The sequence below is a fragment of the Ascaphus truei genome, chromosome 6 (assembly GCF_040206685.1).
Source record: "Ascaphus truei isolate aAscTru1 chromosome 6, aAscTru1.hap1, whole genome shotgun sequence".
In the NCBI taxonomy this organism is placed as follows: Eukaryota; Metazoa; Chordata; class Amphibia; order Anura; family Ascaphidae; genus Ascaphus; species Ascaphus truei.
The window spans coordinates 126,810,487-126,828,484 of NC_134488.1; the positions used below are offsets into that span (position 1 = coordinate 126,810,487).

The 17,998-nt window shown below is 43.5% G+C and overlaps 1 protein-coding gene across 2 annotated transcripts in view; it reads left to right on the forward strand.

Moving 5' to 3' along the window:
* LOC142497864 (dual specificity tyrosine-phosphorylation-regulated kinase 1B-like) overlaps positions 1 to 17,998 on the forward strand; it is a 53,611-nt gene that overhangs the window by 11,143 nt on the left and 24,470 nt on the right. The window contains exon 1 of one of the 2 annotated variants that reach the window (XM_075606252.1): positions 313 to 2,180. The exons of the other annotated variant lie outside the window; for it this stretch is intronic. Within the exon in view, the coding sequence (XP_075462367.1) occupies positions 2,051 to 2,180 (130 nt within the window). The 5' untranslated portion in view covers positions 313 to 2,050. Of the gene's footprint in view, positions 1 to 312; positions 2,181 to 17,998 lie in introns of those variants that run through there. 2 annotated transcript variants of the gene reach the window in all.

Sequence of the window (17,998 nt, forward strand, 5' to 3'; positions counted from 1 at the left end):
AACAAGGGGAATGGTATTATACAAGCAGCCTGCACTGTGCACCTCCCCGTGCTGCTGCTCCCCCTTGGTTGCGCCTCTGTCAGTTGCTGCTTTATCAGCTGGTTCCTTGTTTTTTTTTTCTTAGCAAGGAGTCCCTGCGCAAGTAGCCAATCAACGTCCCTTTACTTTGCTCGTCAGCCAATGGCTGGTTAGCATGTTCCACTCCCGCTGTGTGAGCCAGCCAATCGGCTGCTTGTTGCTAAGGCGTTGGTGCAGCTTGGGGCAGTGCTCGCGCATCCCTCCCCCCTTCCCGCCCGCAGTTGGACACGTCCGCTGAGTACCTCAGAGACGAGCGGGTGACTCAGCACAATCAAACATGTCTGTCAGTTACAGCACGGCCCTCATCCTTACCGCCCGAGAGACCCGCTGGGGGCTCACATCACGGGCACCGTAACCGCATGAGACGCTTTAGGGGCGCCCTGCTCCCCAGCACAGAGCGTGTAGCGGAGCCACCCTGAGAGCGCGAGACTCCATGAATAAAGGGAGGGCTGGGAAATGGCCATTTTGTGCGTCTCACACAGCACGGCAGTCACCCCTGCCTGCAAAGTCCGACTGACAGACAAGTCATGCTCTTAACGCTTTTGGTGCCGCCGCAGTGCATTAACCCGCCAGGCGCTAAAGAAGTGAACCCGATATATTTTCCCGCCCGTTTTGAAGCGGAAGCGGCTGTGTCGGGCCCGCGCATAGGGCGGGAGCGCGCCCCTCCTGACATAGATTTGCTTACGTTACTATAAATGGTTCGGAGCTGTGGGAGGCGACAACACGCAGTAGGGGGAGAGAGGCGGCCGAATACGCCGCTTTTTATATAAAACTACCGGTCGCGTTACACCGCTAACACAGCGATAGCCGAGGCGGGGGTCGAGGTGCCGGGGCGGACCATCGGAGGTCGGGTCTTGTGATTGTGGCGCGCGCTGTTATTTCCCGCCTCCCCCCACACACCCCCCTGCGCGCGGGCGGCAGTGGTACGTTCCAGGGTGTGGAGCTTGAGACCTGGGAGAGCCCAGAGTTTTGGGAGCCGGGGATTCTGCTCAGCAAAAAGAGAGAGAGAGAAGCCGCATCATATACCGAACCGGGCCAGACACACACCGGAGAGTCCCGACACACAGCGCTGAGGAAGGAGCCGCCGCTGCCTTGCCGGGCACGGTCACCTTGACAAGAGACTGCGGAGACCCGAGGCCGAGCGGCCTTCCGCTGGAGTAAATCCCGCCCGGCCTGCGAGCGGCCGTGAGGTGCACCGCAGCGAGTCACGGCTCTGCGGGGAGAACATCGCATGTTAAGCGCCCGCGTCTGATACGGACACCTCGGGGTGACGCTAGCTGTGAGTGGCGGCTTATCAGGGTGGCACGCCGCGGTGTATCCGAGCTGCAGGCTCCGTCCTGGGTGTGTTCAGTCTCTTCTCAATCCGGAGTTGTCTGGGTGATCCTGATTGACCTTACAAGACCCGGTTTCACGCCAATATTGATCACGGGGCTCTGGTCTCTTTTGTAGCCGAGGCGGACACAAATTCCCCTGCACACCGCTCCTTTTTATCTGTGCCTTCTATACCTGCTACCCCGGAGACAGCGCGGCTGCTCACATTTCTCGGCTAAATTGCTGAACATTTGCACCCGGGCTGGTGCATTTCTTGCTGGCATGTACTTGGGAAACAGGGTTCATGCAGACAGGCATCTGGGTTTTTACTAAATGATTGTCAAATTTTAATGCACCAAGGAGGATTAGCACACATACTTTATAGTCTAAACATCGCATTATTAAAGGGCTAAAGACTGATATGGCAAGTCACCTCCTGTAACGCTTCATAATGCGGACCTGGATTATATTTTATATTTCTTGAATGTGGACTATTTTACAGTTCCCTTTTTTTACCTGTAGCACCGCGAATATCACAGCTGCTTGAAATGATGGGTGTTTAAAAGTTCAGCGGTTCTGTTTATTTTGCCTAAGCTTTTGGATGCTCCAACTTTGACTACCTACTTGGACATTTCTGAATCAGGTGTTAGAAGAATTATCGATGGTGATTACATCCAGCGCTGAAGAGGCTCCCCCTCAGAGGATGCTAACAGCATTGCAGACAGAATGGATCAATAAGGATCCTGTGTGTTACCTGCCACCTTCCCACTGCAACAAGAAGCCTTCCAGAAGTTGGTATTCTTGTTTACAAATGGTGCAATAATGGGCCGCAATATGCAAGTTCAAACCTTTAACATATTCAGCTATAGAGTTTAATGCAGATGTTTCCTAATATTTTAGTACATGTTTCCCATGCCCTTGTTGTTGCCAATATGGTGCTGAATGGGAAATTACAAAAATCAGATGGCAGGAGGGCAGTGCAAGTTATTCCCCAGGGGTATGGTTGAATGTTCAGATTGGTACTTTGTGTGATTTTTAATGGTTCTGAAGCTGCAGAAAAAATGTTATGGTGACCTTGGATTCCTTTGTAACATGACCTCGGTAAAGACCAGTACGGTATTTGTTTAATCAAGTTCTCTTAAAGGGCAATAACTGAGAAATGTATACATGTCTCCATCAGGTATGTCAGTGAGGTTGGTCATCTATCTATCGGACTTGCTAAAAACGCCGGACGGTGCAGGGTTTGATAGGCCTAGGTGTTTCCTGAACCGGCTTTGCTATACTCTTAAAGAAACTTTGCCCACTCATTTATTGTAATGGTGCAATGTGAAACAGGCCTACCAACATGGTTGTCATGACGACTACCAAGGAGTCCCACCAGTTCATTTTTGGGATTGGGAATTACTTTTAAATCCCTATCCAGTTTCTAGCATAATTTAAGATTATGAATGTATGTGTTCATGCTGTTATGAAATAAATATATATATATATATATATTTATTTCATAGGCACGTCTTGTTTCTTACGATGGTAACAAAAAAAAAAGTGTGTATATTCTCTTACGAAATGTAATTTTCCTTGGAGTGGTGGTTTAATTTGCCTGATCTTTATAAATGTCCTTGATAGCTGGCTATAATCTGGAGCAATAGATCCCAAAGTAGACCAGCTCGGACCCTAATATTTAGATGGAGATTCTAGCTGAACTAAAACTGTCAAGGCTTTAAAGTAAAGGCCCCTTTATAGAAATGTTTAATGAGGTGAACGCTGGATATTTTACCCCACCGTATTATTCCAGTATGCAACAAATGGCCTACCACCTAAGCATGCCATACAGCAGTGTTTTGGTAAAATAGCAAGTTTTTTGTTGCTATATTGCTAGTAAGTTGGTTTGAAACTCCTGTTAAGCTTTGAAACAGTACATAGTTATGGTATCAATTATGTTCTGGAGAACAGCAGTTGGGCGGATGTGGCTGACCTGATACGTACAGACCACAAGTACCGTTCATTGAAAATGGTGCTGCGTGATCTGATACGGTCTTGAATACGAAATCAGGACAAGTACAGCATCCTGTAAGAACTTTCCTCTTAACCATGTCTGAGATATTTGTAAGGAAGATTTAAACCAGTTTTATTCCAATACATACTTTCAAAGGACTTCTGAAGAGGTCCTGTACGGCCACACCCATAAATGAGGCTTTAGTGAAGCATCAACTGTTGGGTCACAGCAAACTACCTGGAGCCATATCGCTAAAGTAAATAAGATCTTTATTCGGAGTTCAGATATCTTTTAATTAGATCATACCGGGTTCTGCATGTTTGAGACGTTTAGGAGCTGAATATCGTGTAGAATAATGCATTATTAGTGCTTCACGGAAGTGTCACTTGTGGGAAAGTACAAACCAGGTCTGCTTTTCAAGATTCGCTAGGATTTAATTGAGTGCATGTTCTGGTAAAACAAATCTATAGTCATTTGAATTGCAATCATTTCCATTGTGTGCAATACTAGATTTCTTATCTCTAGATTTAACCTACTTTACTACAGGGTACCCAGCCACTGTTACATTGTGATCAAAGTAACACCTTTAAAAACGTATTGTGCATTCAAAGAAACAGAGGCCACTTATCCAGTGAATGTAAAAAATAGTATTGCTGTGGTAAGACTTTGAAACTGCATATAACAGTGGATTCTCCGACCTCTCCCCCAGGCCCACCACCCACACCGGGTTTTGGGAATAACTACTGATGCACTTGGGTGAATGCATCGAATTTGCATAAAATGAGAATGTTTGATGTTTGCCTCAGAAACCTGACCTGAATCAGGCTGGGAAAGGTTTGAACACCATGGTCTGCCACTCCCAAATCTTTCCCAGGAAACCCCTGTTATCTCTCATGGGGGGACAGCATCGTAAATGAAAAACCTGGTTCCATTATTTATTTATTTTCTGCCATGTATACATTCTACCAGCATAGCAGGACGGTCCTTTTCTAATAACTTTTTACACTAACACATGCACGGTGTTGGCACAGTGGTATATTGGATTGCACCTGAATAAGAATGCTTTAGAGCACGTTGATGTTTTAAATCCTATTTTCCACCTGTTGACTTTCAAATGTAAGTTTCTAACAAATGCATCTTTCGGGTTCATGCCGTGCTATAGTGGAAATCTAAGATTTTACATTCAGAATTGTCAGAACAGTTGTATTTTCATAGGTGGTAATTTTCTTCTTTCTCCTATGAACAAAGTGTTCAAAATGTGGATGGATTTGGCATATCTTGAAGTCCTAAGGTGGGACAAATGCTTAACTGGTTGTAAATACAAATTTTATCTTGGTGTCCCATTTTTTTTTATTTACATGACATTTAGCATGAGCATACACATTTGAATTAAACATTACTAATGCTTTATTGCAAGATGTTTATAAATGTGTATGATTCATTAAAGCTGCAGTTCAGTCTTTTTTTTTTTTTAATTTTTTTTACTTCAATAGTTTCATGTGTGCAATCTCTAATTACCGAAAGAACTGTATAACTGCCGGTCAATTCGTTCTCCATGTATTGATAGGTTGAAATTTGGTGACATAATTAGTGAAGGGATCTGTTTATATTCTGCTTGTCTGTCAGTGGAAGCTCATGAATATTCATGAGCACTCCTGCACTGACATGTGCTAGAGGGAGGGCAGGGCTGACAAAGGGGTGTGACAGGGCTTGTGACAGGACATGAAGGGGCAGTGCCTTAGCAAATGGCTGTTAAAATAGAATACAAGAAAATTGGTCTTTCAAAGTTGTTTTTTTAAAAACAGAAAATGCTAAAAGTATTTTTTCTTACTACAGAACTGATTTATTAAAAAACCCACACATGCAGGATATTGCCTGAACTGCAGCTTTAATATTGTCAAGACAAACAATTTTGACACTTTGTATAGATTCAGTGCCTGACTATCTCTGGAGTAATGGCGTTTTGAGGTTTCCCTTCCAAACGTGACCATTTCACTGTTCTTTATAGCAGGGGGGCGCAAACTTTTTTCCCTGCTCCCCCCTGACGGCTGTCCCCTCGCTCCCGCGCCCCCCCCAACCCCAACTTACCCGCGCTCCGGCGTAATGACGTCACGTTGCCATAGCAACGTGACGTCACATGACCTCGCAGCGTCATTTTGACGCCACGTTGCCATGGCGACGCCAGGAGGAAGCCGCCGGAGCCACGGGTAAGTATGGTTTACAGAGGCCCTGCAGCTCCCCCGGCACTTAATTTAAGTGCCTTCGGGAAGCGCGCGGGGCCTCTGTAAACCCCGCGCCCCCCGTCGGCAGTCTCGCGCCCCCCCTGGGGGTCGCGCCCCACAGATTGCGCACCGCTGCTTTATAGGACAGAATGCTTGGCAGGCAGCGTTGTCTCGCTATGTATAGATATACTGTACCATTTATGTCTGAGTGATCACATGCACCAGCACCACACGAGTTGTACCGTTGCTGTAGTATTGCCTGGCTAGGTGCTGGAAAGCCCATGTGTGGTGATAGACAGCTTTGCCACCATCGTGGTTCTTAAGCGCCCACTTCGTCAGGGCGTTTCAAAGCAGTGGACAAGGGAGTCTAATCTATATATCGCACAATCTCTTGCACTTTAGTCTGATACACCTGTATACATTCAAGTACATGTAGATGTATGATGGGAATTTTTTTTATCTATGTCTATCTCGTGCCAGAAATAAGGCTGGTGGCGGTGCTATGGGAAAAATAGATGAAAACACAAGTCTTTATTGGTTAAATTTGATTCTTTTGCATTTCATCAGTGCTTCGTATGGGTTTTTCTCTCTTGTGTTTTCATAAATGTATTCATTTGTGGGGGGAAGAGGTACTACATAAATGCCAGGTTTGTAACCCAGTGCTATGTAAACGTTGAAAATCTGGCTAATAGGCATACGTTTTTAAATGGGATGCTATCCATAAGATATAGTTATCATGGAAAAATTGAGTCAGCACACCAAAATTTGAAAGATTTCAATTAGTAGCAAAAAAGTACATTCACATTGTGGTTCCCAACGTGGCGACCCTGGAGATGCTTTTTGCACTCGTGGCAGAACCTGGCACTAGGAAGGAGGTGGGTAGTTAATTAAGGACACTATAATCCCTGATGAAGGTGCTTGTTTGTATGCACCGAAATGTTGGATGCTACTATAACTACCATTCAAATGAACTTTTTTTTTATTTAATTTTTTTGCTACTTCTTGAATTTGTTACATTTTTGGCGTACTTGACTCCACTCTTGATACTTGGCATTGCGTGAGACCCGTGTGTTGGTTTTTTGTTTTGTTTTGTTGTTTGTTTGTTTTTTTTAAGGAACCCTATGTGAAATTCTGAGGAACCCCAGCTCTCTCTAACAGCAAGTCTGAGATCAGATGCAGTGTGAATTCTTCTGTATTTGGTGCAATTTTAAAATGATCTGAACATTGCAGGGAATCTTCTAGGGATACCCGGGTAAACCTAGGGTTCCTAGGAACCCTGGTTGAAAAACAATGCTTTAGACCAGGCCTGCACAACTCCAGTTCTCAAGGGCCGCAAACAGGCCAGGCTTTCCCTACTTCAGCACAGCTGGTTCAATTAGTGGCTCAGTCATACTGAGCCACTAATTGAGCCAGCTGTGCTGAAGTTGGAATATCCTGAAAACCTGGCCTGTTTGCGGCCCTCGAGGACTGGATTTGTGCAGGCCTGCTTTAGACCCTTGGTAGGGAAATCCCAAGTCGCTGGATCTGGTTTTCTATTTTTATTTTTTTATATACTAAGCTATCCATAAAATAATGGCCAATATAAACAATCGGCCTTTCAATCCAGTCTCAGACCCCTGTTACTACTTTATTTATAGCGAAGTTAAAAGGCACAAATTATCTTGTATAATAATCGCACATTTATTTTTCCTGTTTTGGGCAGAATGTAGATTGAGTTGCAAAATATTTGCTGCTGAAAAAGTTTTTTGAAGTATAATCCACCCATTGGTGTTTGTCAGGTTTTGGTTGTGTAGCCGACCAGGGTTGTGCAATCTTTCCCCCCTGCTGGGCTTTCCCCCCCCTGCTTGACTCCAGCGTTGTGGCATCACTTGACGTCGGGTTACTGTGATGACGCGTCGCTGGAAGCCAAGGTAAGTTGGTTACAGAGGCCTCGCGCGGTCCCCAGCCTTTACTTTAAATGCATTGGGGGAGAGCGCGAGACCTCTTAACTGCTGTGCGCACCCCTGGTGTAGACCTTGAAGGCAATAAATCTGGGGATCACAACCTAATTCCCAGTGGTATGTAGAGTTTCTTCAGTAGTGTGTTTTTAGAGAAACTTCTTGGGTCTTCTGGTCAATACAAAGGTCATCTTAAGTCATTTTACCTATACTTCAAGTTCCTGATTATCTTCAGTGCGTCATGAAAACTAAAGGCAAAAAGGATCAAATGGGCAGTTTTGGAGACACTTCTAGATGCACTGTTACAACCTTTTTGTTTGTTTTTTCCTCCACAGCAATGAATGCTTGTTGCCTTTTTAAATAGTCTGTGTCCCTTTTTCTTTTTTTTTTTTCTCTCCAATGCGTCGCTTGCTGTTAGTGGATCCACCACTATTTTAGGGAGTGAAGATTATTTTTGGATTTTGTTTGATGTTTGAGTAATGTGTAAATTGGGTGTGGGTAAAAGGGATAAAGCTGAATGAATTTAGCACTTAACGGCGCAGTTCTCCCCCTCCCAACCTCCCCCCCTTTCTAAAATGACATTTAAAGTGAGTTCCATGTGATGCCCTTTAAAGCAGATTTCCATCCTTTATTTTCGTTTTATTTTTCTAGCTGTTTTTCTTTAATTTTGCATTTACAAAGGCCCAAAGCCTGCAGTTGTGTTCGTGTGAAAATACATGCCGTGTGATATATCACACGGCATGGATTTCCACGCAATAAATATATATATATATATATATATATATATATATATATATTTATTTATTTATTATTATTATTTTGCTTTCTCCACTTCACCAGGCAGCACAGAGCAGTTTTCCACATAGACCTCAAAGGTTCTTATTAGGAAAAAAAAGTAACCTCCGATAAGGTTTTTTTGAGGTTTACTAAGTGAAGTGTGAAAGGGAAGCAAGTGAACCAATTGCATGCAGCGTTTCATCCTACTGCCTGTTTTATTTTCTTCTATTCATAGCATCAGGTCTTGCATTCAGTGCAGACCTTAAATGAACCCTGAGTATCACTAGGCAATTACAGACCACTTGGCACTGCTTCTGTAATCGGTCACCAAGAATAACTTTAAGAGTATCTTTTAAAGGACGGAGTTTTTTTAAGTTAATTCACCCTTGTTCATACACTATTGCTTTTGTGGTTCTTTTTTTTTTGTTTTTTTTTTTTGTACCAGTTTAAACTGCATGAATAAAGTTGTCAATCATGTAATTAATTCTTGTGTAGTTGCAGTATATTTGGTCAGGCAGAACTAAGTTTTTGATGCACAAATGCTTCATAACATGGGCTATAATAGCTAATTTCAACTTTACTGTTTATAGTATTCTAAAGAACATAAAGTATAGGAAAATGTTGCTGTGAATCTTTAAAACATTGTAAATCAGTCACTTGTTTTGCTACACTACGTCCGTCTGTCCAAGGCCTTTTGGGGAAAAAAATTTTTATTTAAATTTTTTTTTAATGCTCTTTGCTGGAGTGGGGGGGGGGGGGGGAGAGAAAGTTAGTAACATGGGTAATGGTCAGTCTTGTTGAGGTGCAATTCTTTGCTGCTGCACTTAGTGAATCTCCCCCTTAGATTTAAGCACTTAAACAGTGTTACTCACTTAATACTTAATGCAGGGGTGGACAACTCCAGTCCGCAGGAATCACCAACAGGACAGATGGTTCAGTGGAAGACAGCCACTGATTGAGCTGCCTGTGAGGAAGCAGGGATATTCTTAAAACCTGACCTGTTGGTGGCTCTTGAGGACTGGAGTTGACCACCTCTGACTAAGGCCTTGGACATGGTCAGCGCTGAGGCGCGCTTACGCTCGGCACTTAGCCCCTGCAGCCGCAATGAGAGCGGCTTTAGCAGGGGCTCGCTTACGCTTCCGCAAGCGTGTGGAAGCGTAAGTCTTAGCTAAATTTTAAATTTTCCCGCTTGCCGGAGCGCAGGGCCGGTTACGTGAGCGGTTCGCCCAATGAGGGCGAACCAGCTCCGTGACTTCACTGGCCCGCCCCCCCAAAACGCCCCCGGACGGCACGCAGTCTAAGGCCAAGGAAAGCACCCGCTTTCCCTCAGCCTCCGTGCGCTTCAGCACGCAATCAGGATCCATGGATGCAGCCTTAAGGTTATCCCACATGGGACAACATCCTCTTGACAATGTAACATTATTATTTTGTCATGCAGTGTTAACACCTAAATACATTTTCCAGTGTTCACATGACACTCTCAGGCATTTACTTGCTTTATTGGAGCACCGAGATACCAGATACCAGAGTGCTGTAGATGAAACTGTCCTTAAATGATTATGGTCGAAATTTGAGACGTATAGAACTTGTTGCAGAATATTGCATCACAAAATACATTTTAATTTTAAGCATACTTTACCTATTAAACCCTGGCAGCGAGTTTAGGTGAAGTCCCTCTCAAACACATTGACGCTGCAAAAAAAGTGAAAACACAGAACCATAGAACATTCCTAGGCATTTTTAGCTGTTTAACTTTGTAAACTTTGACCAAAAACCTAAAAAGTTCTTGTTAGGGTTTCATGTACCCACCATGGGAAGAAGTTTTTAGTCATTGTCAAAAACTACTAGGTTTTGTAATATTTTTCGAGAATCGAAATGGTTTTTACCCCGCACCCCCCCCCCCCCCCCCACACCCATATACACTTACATATTTTGTATCAAATACACCTATTACGAAAAACTTTAGTGGATTGAGCTTTAATAGTGAGACAATACGTTCCTACTAAGGCATTTACAAGCCTATATATTTTTTCTGAATATTCCCCATGGCCAATTGTTAATCATAGTAGTCAAATCAATGCTCTGTTTGCCAGCCATCTGTTACAGGAACCCATTTGTAGGTTTGGTCATAATGTAGCATTAGTAATAAGTGTAAAAACAAAACGTTTTTAGTGAATGTAAAATTGTACTTGATAAAGTTTATAAATATTATTCTTTTCAGCCGTTTTTACCCGTCATTCTTTTGTCATCCAGACTTCTTTCAAAGGAGAACATAAGTGATCTGAGAAGGGGGTAATACTCTTCCAGTGGAAGGATACTTCACCAAGTTTAACTTATGCAATAGTTTGATAGCTCGTAACCTTGTGACACAGAACCAGATGTCTTCTGAACATAATGTATACTAATATACCAGCAAGTAGAAATACAGACCAATCAGCAAACTAATAAAGCAGCAGTCCCTTAATCCAAGAACATTCATTGACATGATATTACACTTTGCAATTGTAATGGGGATGCCAGTGCCTGCCACATTCTCTATAAATTACACTGTAGAAATAAAATCATCTGTTTTTCACATTGGGCATGTGTGAAACACCTACTGTTTTTGTGTTTTATTAACTCGGTTTCTCAGATTCCAGCTTGAGAAATATTTTAAAGCCTGCGTGACTTGTCTTTAAAAGGTCAGGAAGTAACCAGCGGCACGTTTCTGGGTAAATGTCTCGGGACACGAGGCACCTGGAGCTGAAGTAAACTAATTTCAGCTGTTGAGACTCTACTTTTACCTATATAAAAAAATAGGTGTGCTGGTGCAAGGCAGACTGTTCCGGGGATGAGTGGCTCAGTGAGTAAATGCACTGACTCTGTAAACTGACGCAGAGTCGGGGGAACCTGGTTCAATTCCCGGTGTTGGCTCCTTGTGACCTTGGACATTCCAGTTTATCCACTCTGGCACAAAAAAAACAGATTGTAAACTCGTGGGCAGGGACACTGTAAATCTTCTGTGCTGAGTACCGTGCAACATACTGTAATTGAAGTGCTTTGAGTCCCATTGGGAGAAATGGGCTGTATGAAATGGTTAACTCATTTGGTGCCTTAAACCAGGGGTGCGCAAACTTTTGCAGCTGCGCCCCGCCCTGCTGCCCCCGGAGCTCGTGCCCCCTTACCTGCGTGAAATGCTGGCATTTGATGTTGCGTTGTCATGGCGACGCGTCAGTAGTCGTCTGAATCTCGGTAAGTAACATGTTGCAGAGGCCTCACACGATCCCCTGGCATTTCATTTAAATGGTGTTTGGGAGAGCGCAGGACCTCTGCAACCACCGCGCCCGTCTACAAAAATCTCCCGCTGCCTTAAACTTATTGACCCATGCTAAAAAGAATAATTTCTCTGGTTTCTCTAGAAACTAATTGGTTCATTTTCTATGGGGTCTCCAAATACGGGGTGTTTGTCAAATATATATATCTCTCTATCTATATCTATCCCATGTCCTTACTTACAATTTGTCAGATTTTTGTATAAAGTCATCAATTGCCCAGACACCGTAAACCTTTTACTGCCATTTGCTCCTAGAAAGGATTGTCCTTTTAAACCCTATGATCATTTAGCACACAATGCATTGTTAAACAACCCTCTCAAAGAGAAGCTTTCATCAGCCCTATAACTTGTCAAAATTGGGAAACCCTTTTCTAATATGTATTTAGCAATGCTAGTTACATTTTACCTTCATTAAATGTATTACATGGGATATCTTCCTTCCAAACAAACGAATATGGTAGCAAATTGTATCTTAATGGGACAATTTAAAGTAGCATACCCAGTTTTAAACTATATTGCTAGTTTTAAAATGAAATAATACACCTTGGGTTTTTTTGTTTTTAATTTGTACGGTCAGGGTAATTTGGGGGGGGGGGGTTTGTCGCAATTTACTGCAATATTCTGGGCAAAGAGCGAGGGAACTATTTATTTTGTATTGTAGCACAGGAGTGCGCAAAGTTTCCTACAGGCCCCTGTCTCCCCTCTGGTTCGCGTCACCCCCCCCTCCCTGCAGGGCTCCGGCGGCAAATAATGTTGCAGGGTCACGTGACCTGCTGCGTCATTTGACACCGGGTTGCAGTGGAGACGCGTTGTTGAAAGGCAAAGTAAGTTGATGTTAGAGGCCTCGCCCGATCCCTGGCATTTATTTTAAATGCCTTCGGGGAAGCGCTGGGCCCCTGTAACAGCCGCGTGCCCCCCCTGAAAATCTCACGCTCCCACTTTGCGCTCCCCTGTGTAGCAGAAAGTTCTACAGATCTGCAGGCAATAGTGGCCTTAGGTAAGGGAAACCCAGGCAACTACCGGTGCCCCCCATATTTTGCAAATGTTTTATTGGATCAAGAAGTTAATATGCGTCTTAACTACCCTCGAACAATTTTTTTATAACTTTTAGAGTGCGGTGTTGATATGTTGTTTGTATTATATAAATTTTAATCATTACTCCATTTTTAATATTAATTACACTGAATGTATTATGATATTTTCATTGTCTCTTCAAAAGAGTAGTGACATTTAAATTAGAAATGCCAGACTTGCCAAGTAGCTTTTATAGGTCGTCAAATTCAAGCATCTAAGAGGACCTCAATGACTCTTGCCCAAGAACCCTAAGGCCGCGCTTATGGTGACGCAACGTAGCCCGAAAACAAATGCATTGCCGCCGCTGCTTGCGCTTATAGTAAGCGCGACGGAGCGCCGTCACCGTCGCGAAAACTGGTAGCCGGCAAAATTAGATTTTTCAAGGGCTGTCGCCTCGTGACGGCCCTTGAACCAATCAAATGGGCGGAAACCCGCGCCGCCGCCCGGCGAAATAACTTTTGCCGGTGGCGACTGGTGACGTCACCTGTCGTGTCGCCATCGATGGCTCCATAGGCGTGGCCTAAGGCTGCGCTTGTAGTGCTGGCAATCGCGACCAAACAGTCGTTGCATTGCGCTTACTATAAGCGCACGCGACGGCAGCATGCATTTGTTTTGGCACAATGTCGCTGGCACTATATACGCTTATAGTGCCTTGCGACAGCGCCATGACGTCGCTCCGAATCAAATACATTGACTCCGTCGCAAGCCATTATAGTAAGCGCGACCCAAATTTTTGAAGCCCGGTCTATTTGATTTTGAGACAGTCGCCACATGTGACTGGTTTAGAGACGGTCAGACCACGGCCCGCCCCCTTTCGTGGCGTTGCTGGCGACAGTCGAGTAAAATCAAATTATAACTTTCGCTGGTGGCGACGGGTGACGTCATCGGTGCCGTCGCCAGCACTATAAGCGCGGCCTTAGGCGACACCTGCTGCAGTCTAATAGGTCATCTACAACTTTTTCAGTTGTGCATTTTAAGAAGAAACTTACGGTGTTCTGAAATATCTGTACACTAATTTCTGAAAGGCATCCTAACCTGGAACAAACCTTTTGTGTCCTAGCCAAACCCTGTATCTATCCCCAAGTCACCCAGCCGTGCAGGGAAGGTACTTCATGTTGGGTAGAGAGTAATGTACATGTGTGATCCTGACGGCCTTTCCTTATTCTGCAGCATGCTGTTAGGCGTGCTATGCCATGCGTAAAACTTTTGCTATAAAAATGTAAAAGAAAAGTATTTGAACTATTAATTTTCTTCATAAAAAAATCTACACTAAAACAGTTAAAATGTTCTATACAGGAGGCAGGTTTGTGGTGGTCATACGGCAAGTGTCATAAAAGCTAAAGTTCCATATGAACTGTCCTAGCTTTTGCTTCTACTGAGAGAGCCCGAGTGTCGGTGTAGCTTTAGAAAACACCAGGGAAGGCGTCAAGCTTGAGGTTTGTTTCAAAAGATGCAGATGTAAGAAGGATTCAAATACATTTGTCATAAGTGGTGATATCACAAATCAAAGAGAACTGACCACTCTGGAAATTGCAGCTTTGGTTATGTAACAAAGTAAAACCGTAATTTGTGATTTGTTGGTTTCTTGCGTTGAATGAAACACAATATATTTCAGGGTTTCTGAATATCGCGCATTATTTATATCCAATGTTTCTACCGTATGCCTTAGATGTTGTGTAATTTTTGTAATGTAATTCGGACCAATGATTCAGTCCACCTGACTTGTGCCGACTATCAAATATTTATACAGTGACATGTTTTTATTCTTTACTGTAATTGTAGTAAAGGTTTTTTTTTTTGCTTCTTTGTCAGACAAACATAATTCTTCAACAGTGTTGTACATATGTTATAGGCCCAGCAACAGAAACTTCCCTTTAATTTGAGTATAATATTTTTTTTTTCTTGTACACCCAACACTTGAAAGTCCGTTGCTATTTTTAGATCGGTTGATATAAATACCCAGTGAAGCAATGTTCATCTCACATGTGCACAGTCCTTAGTTGCCTTCTTTGGCATAAAAATGACAGTAGTGGTTGGTACACCACATTCAACCTTGTCTGAACACTAATCTCATTGTTATTTTTATTTAAAGTACTTCAAACAAAAATTCTGATTATGCTTTAAAGATCTGTGAAAGAGCTTAATTTCCTCATTTGCCATTTAAGTGCCAAGACACTGAAACCGAAGCTGTGCATTTGAATTTTTATTAAGCTCTTATGGGTAATAGTAACTTATCTTTTTAGGTTACTACGGATGAGGTTTTATTAAGTGTGCGTCACAAGGCTAGAGCTGGAAAGGTCCGTCGTAGTGGTTCCACCAGTTCCTGTGTAATTCTTCACAAGAATCCGATGAGTATAACTTTCACATTGAGGATGATTTTAATTTATCCAAAGAAGCAGATCACACATGTAAGTGGTATTGCTCCTTTAACCCTTTGAGGGCCAGAGACGCCAGTCACAGTCTCTCCGGCGCGTCGTGATCACGACGTCACTGATGACCGGAACAGGAGGCGGCGTCCGATCTTCTGCCGGTCTGATCGCTTTCAGCACTTCACAGGAAGTCAGAGCGCCATCTCCCCTAGAAATAGCAAGCCCATGATGTAGCTGCTAGCCAGGTCACTTATTAAAAGGGGGAGAGTAACATGCACACTTTCTTTATAGCAATTTGCACCATTTTTTTTTTCAGTCTTTGCTAAAATGCTTACCAACGAGAGAAACTCGTAATCATTTTTGGTGAATGACATAGGATAGGCCTTAACCATAATAATCATACGATTACAATTGCATTAAGTTTGATGCACCATTTTGCATTTAGCTGCTGTGATGCATGTCATTTCTGACACAAAATAGTTGATCTCTAGTTTCTTAAGATCATTAAAATGCTACCGATGCGAAAATGACTGGAGTTTTGATTTTTTTCCAAACTAGTGCAATTGATCTTTCTGCAAACACTTGTTGTCCTGTTTGCATAGCGGACACACCTGAAAGCTGTAATGCAATATTATTCTTGCACTTTATCTTTATTTTTTTGTTCATCTTACGCATGAGATCACACACACATAGATTTTGTTTAAAATAATAAGTGTGTGTGTATATAGTTTAAATTGTATCCTGTATGACAAGTCAGGTGAGAAATACATTATGCTGTTGTTCTTATTACAAAATCAAACTGATCTTCATTTTTTTTTTTTTTTTGCAACTGAACTTTAGCATAATTACATTCTTTATCAATGACATTGACATTTCTTATGAATGATGCTCCAATATTGTTTTTCCCTCTAATAGATGTAATACTGAGAAAACCCAGGACTTGGCTATACATTAAGTAAACATGTAGGAACAGAATGTTCTGTGAAGTCTGCACTTGGCTGTACATTTTCTATACACGTAACACTCTGAGCAAATGTAAACCCTTTCTAGGAATATTCAGACACGCATACAATGCCATTTTCCTCTTAAAGGGTTTGAATGCTAATTTGTGGTACTGCAATTTCTTCCCTTACCCAGCTCTCATTGGGAGGAGTTCTCTGGTTTCCTTGCCAACCATGTACCGGCTGCTGGCAGCTGTGTTTAGTCAGCTGTGGGCAGGGTGGTATTATGGGTACTGCTGCTGAGACAGCACAGCTGACTTCTTTTATTTTTAGACCTAAGCAGTAGACACTAACCCTGCCCATAGATACTAGTTCTTGATTGGATACCTGTTAAGCAAGCTGGGCCAATTAGCTTAGAAAAGTGTAACTCTTTTAAGGATACAGGCTAGCATGACTGGCAGTCTCCAGTGGATAGTCTTTAATTACATTTTACTAAATGCTTCCAGGGTGGGGAGTATGAACTTCAGGAAAGTTTGGCACTGCTGAGCAGGTCATTTTGCACTATTTTATGTGCAAAAAGTTTTCTAATATATTGAAACCTTTTTGAGCCTGTGAAATAGAAACTTGGGAATTCAATTATATGGGAAAAGGTTTGCTTTTAGTATGTTTTGCATCAGTAATCTTGTGTGATCGAGTTGATTTCCTTTAAATTACACAGATGAAGAACTTGAAGTTGTGCATTTTTACTCCAAACCGTGGGTCTCGTATGGGACTTAGAAATACGGCAATAAAAATACATGATGCAGCAGTTACTGGGTGAGCTTTGGAGCGAGGCAATACAGGAAAAGCACATTTAGAGACCAGTTTGTACTGTAGTAACTGCTGGATGTTTAAGGCTCAGTCCATAGAAGCACCGACAGCGCTCCTCCGCGCTGACGCTCGCCTGCTCAATAAGGAGCGATTACATGGACTAGCAGGCGAGCCAGCGTGTGCGATTGGAGACAGGGCACTGATGGCACTGGGCCAATAGCCCGCAAAGCGCCAACGACACGCTGCTTAGCTCCGATTGGGTGATTCAGCCGACAGCGCACTCGGGAACAATTTCAGCTGTCGGTTGAAAATCCCAGCGCTTCAGCACGCATGCAGACGCTCGCTGAAGCCCCTTCTGAAGACATACTCAATGAGGATGACGGGGCTCATCGCGGAGCGTCCGCAATGCTCAGCGCTGTCGGTGCTTCTATGGACTCAGCCAAAGGCCACGTCCATAGAGGGGGTAGCAGTGCTGAGGCGTGCTGACGCTGAGGCTCGCCTGCTGAAATCTGTGCACATGCAGGCGAGCCAGCGGGCGCGATCGGGGGGCTGAGGGAGGCGGGGCAGTGACGTCGCTGGGCCAATCGCCCGCGACGCACCGACGTCAACGCCGACGTCGCGGCGCCATGACGTTGACACTGCCTTGCGCTGATTGGATGTTTTCAGCCGACAGCGCTCTGAAAAACAGCTTGGCTGTCGGCTGAAAAATCCAACGCGTCAGCACGCCTGCGGACACTCGCGTGAGCCCCCTCTCAAGGCATCCTCATTGAGGATGCAGGAGCTCGGCGCGTCCGCACGGCTCAGCACGGCTTCCTGTGCTATGGACGCAGCCTTAGAGAACACTCGCTGCTTTCACACACAGTAATATATACTTGATGCTCATGCACCGTTCTGGTACCAAAAAAAACCCCAAAAATATCTAGTGGACCGGCACTTAAGAATCCATAGTCCCTCATAGAACAACTTGCATGCTCCCTCTGTTCAATCTCAAACTGCTGATTGTATGTATAGCTTTCCCATTTACATTTGAAAACATACGGTCAACATAAGTTTCCAGCTCCCCCAGTGTGTTCGATAATGTATAAAACAAGACAGGGGTGCCCAATGCTACATCAAATTGACAAAACATATATGGTAATAAGTACAACGTTTAAATACTTCAATAATAAT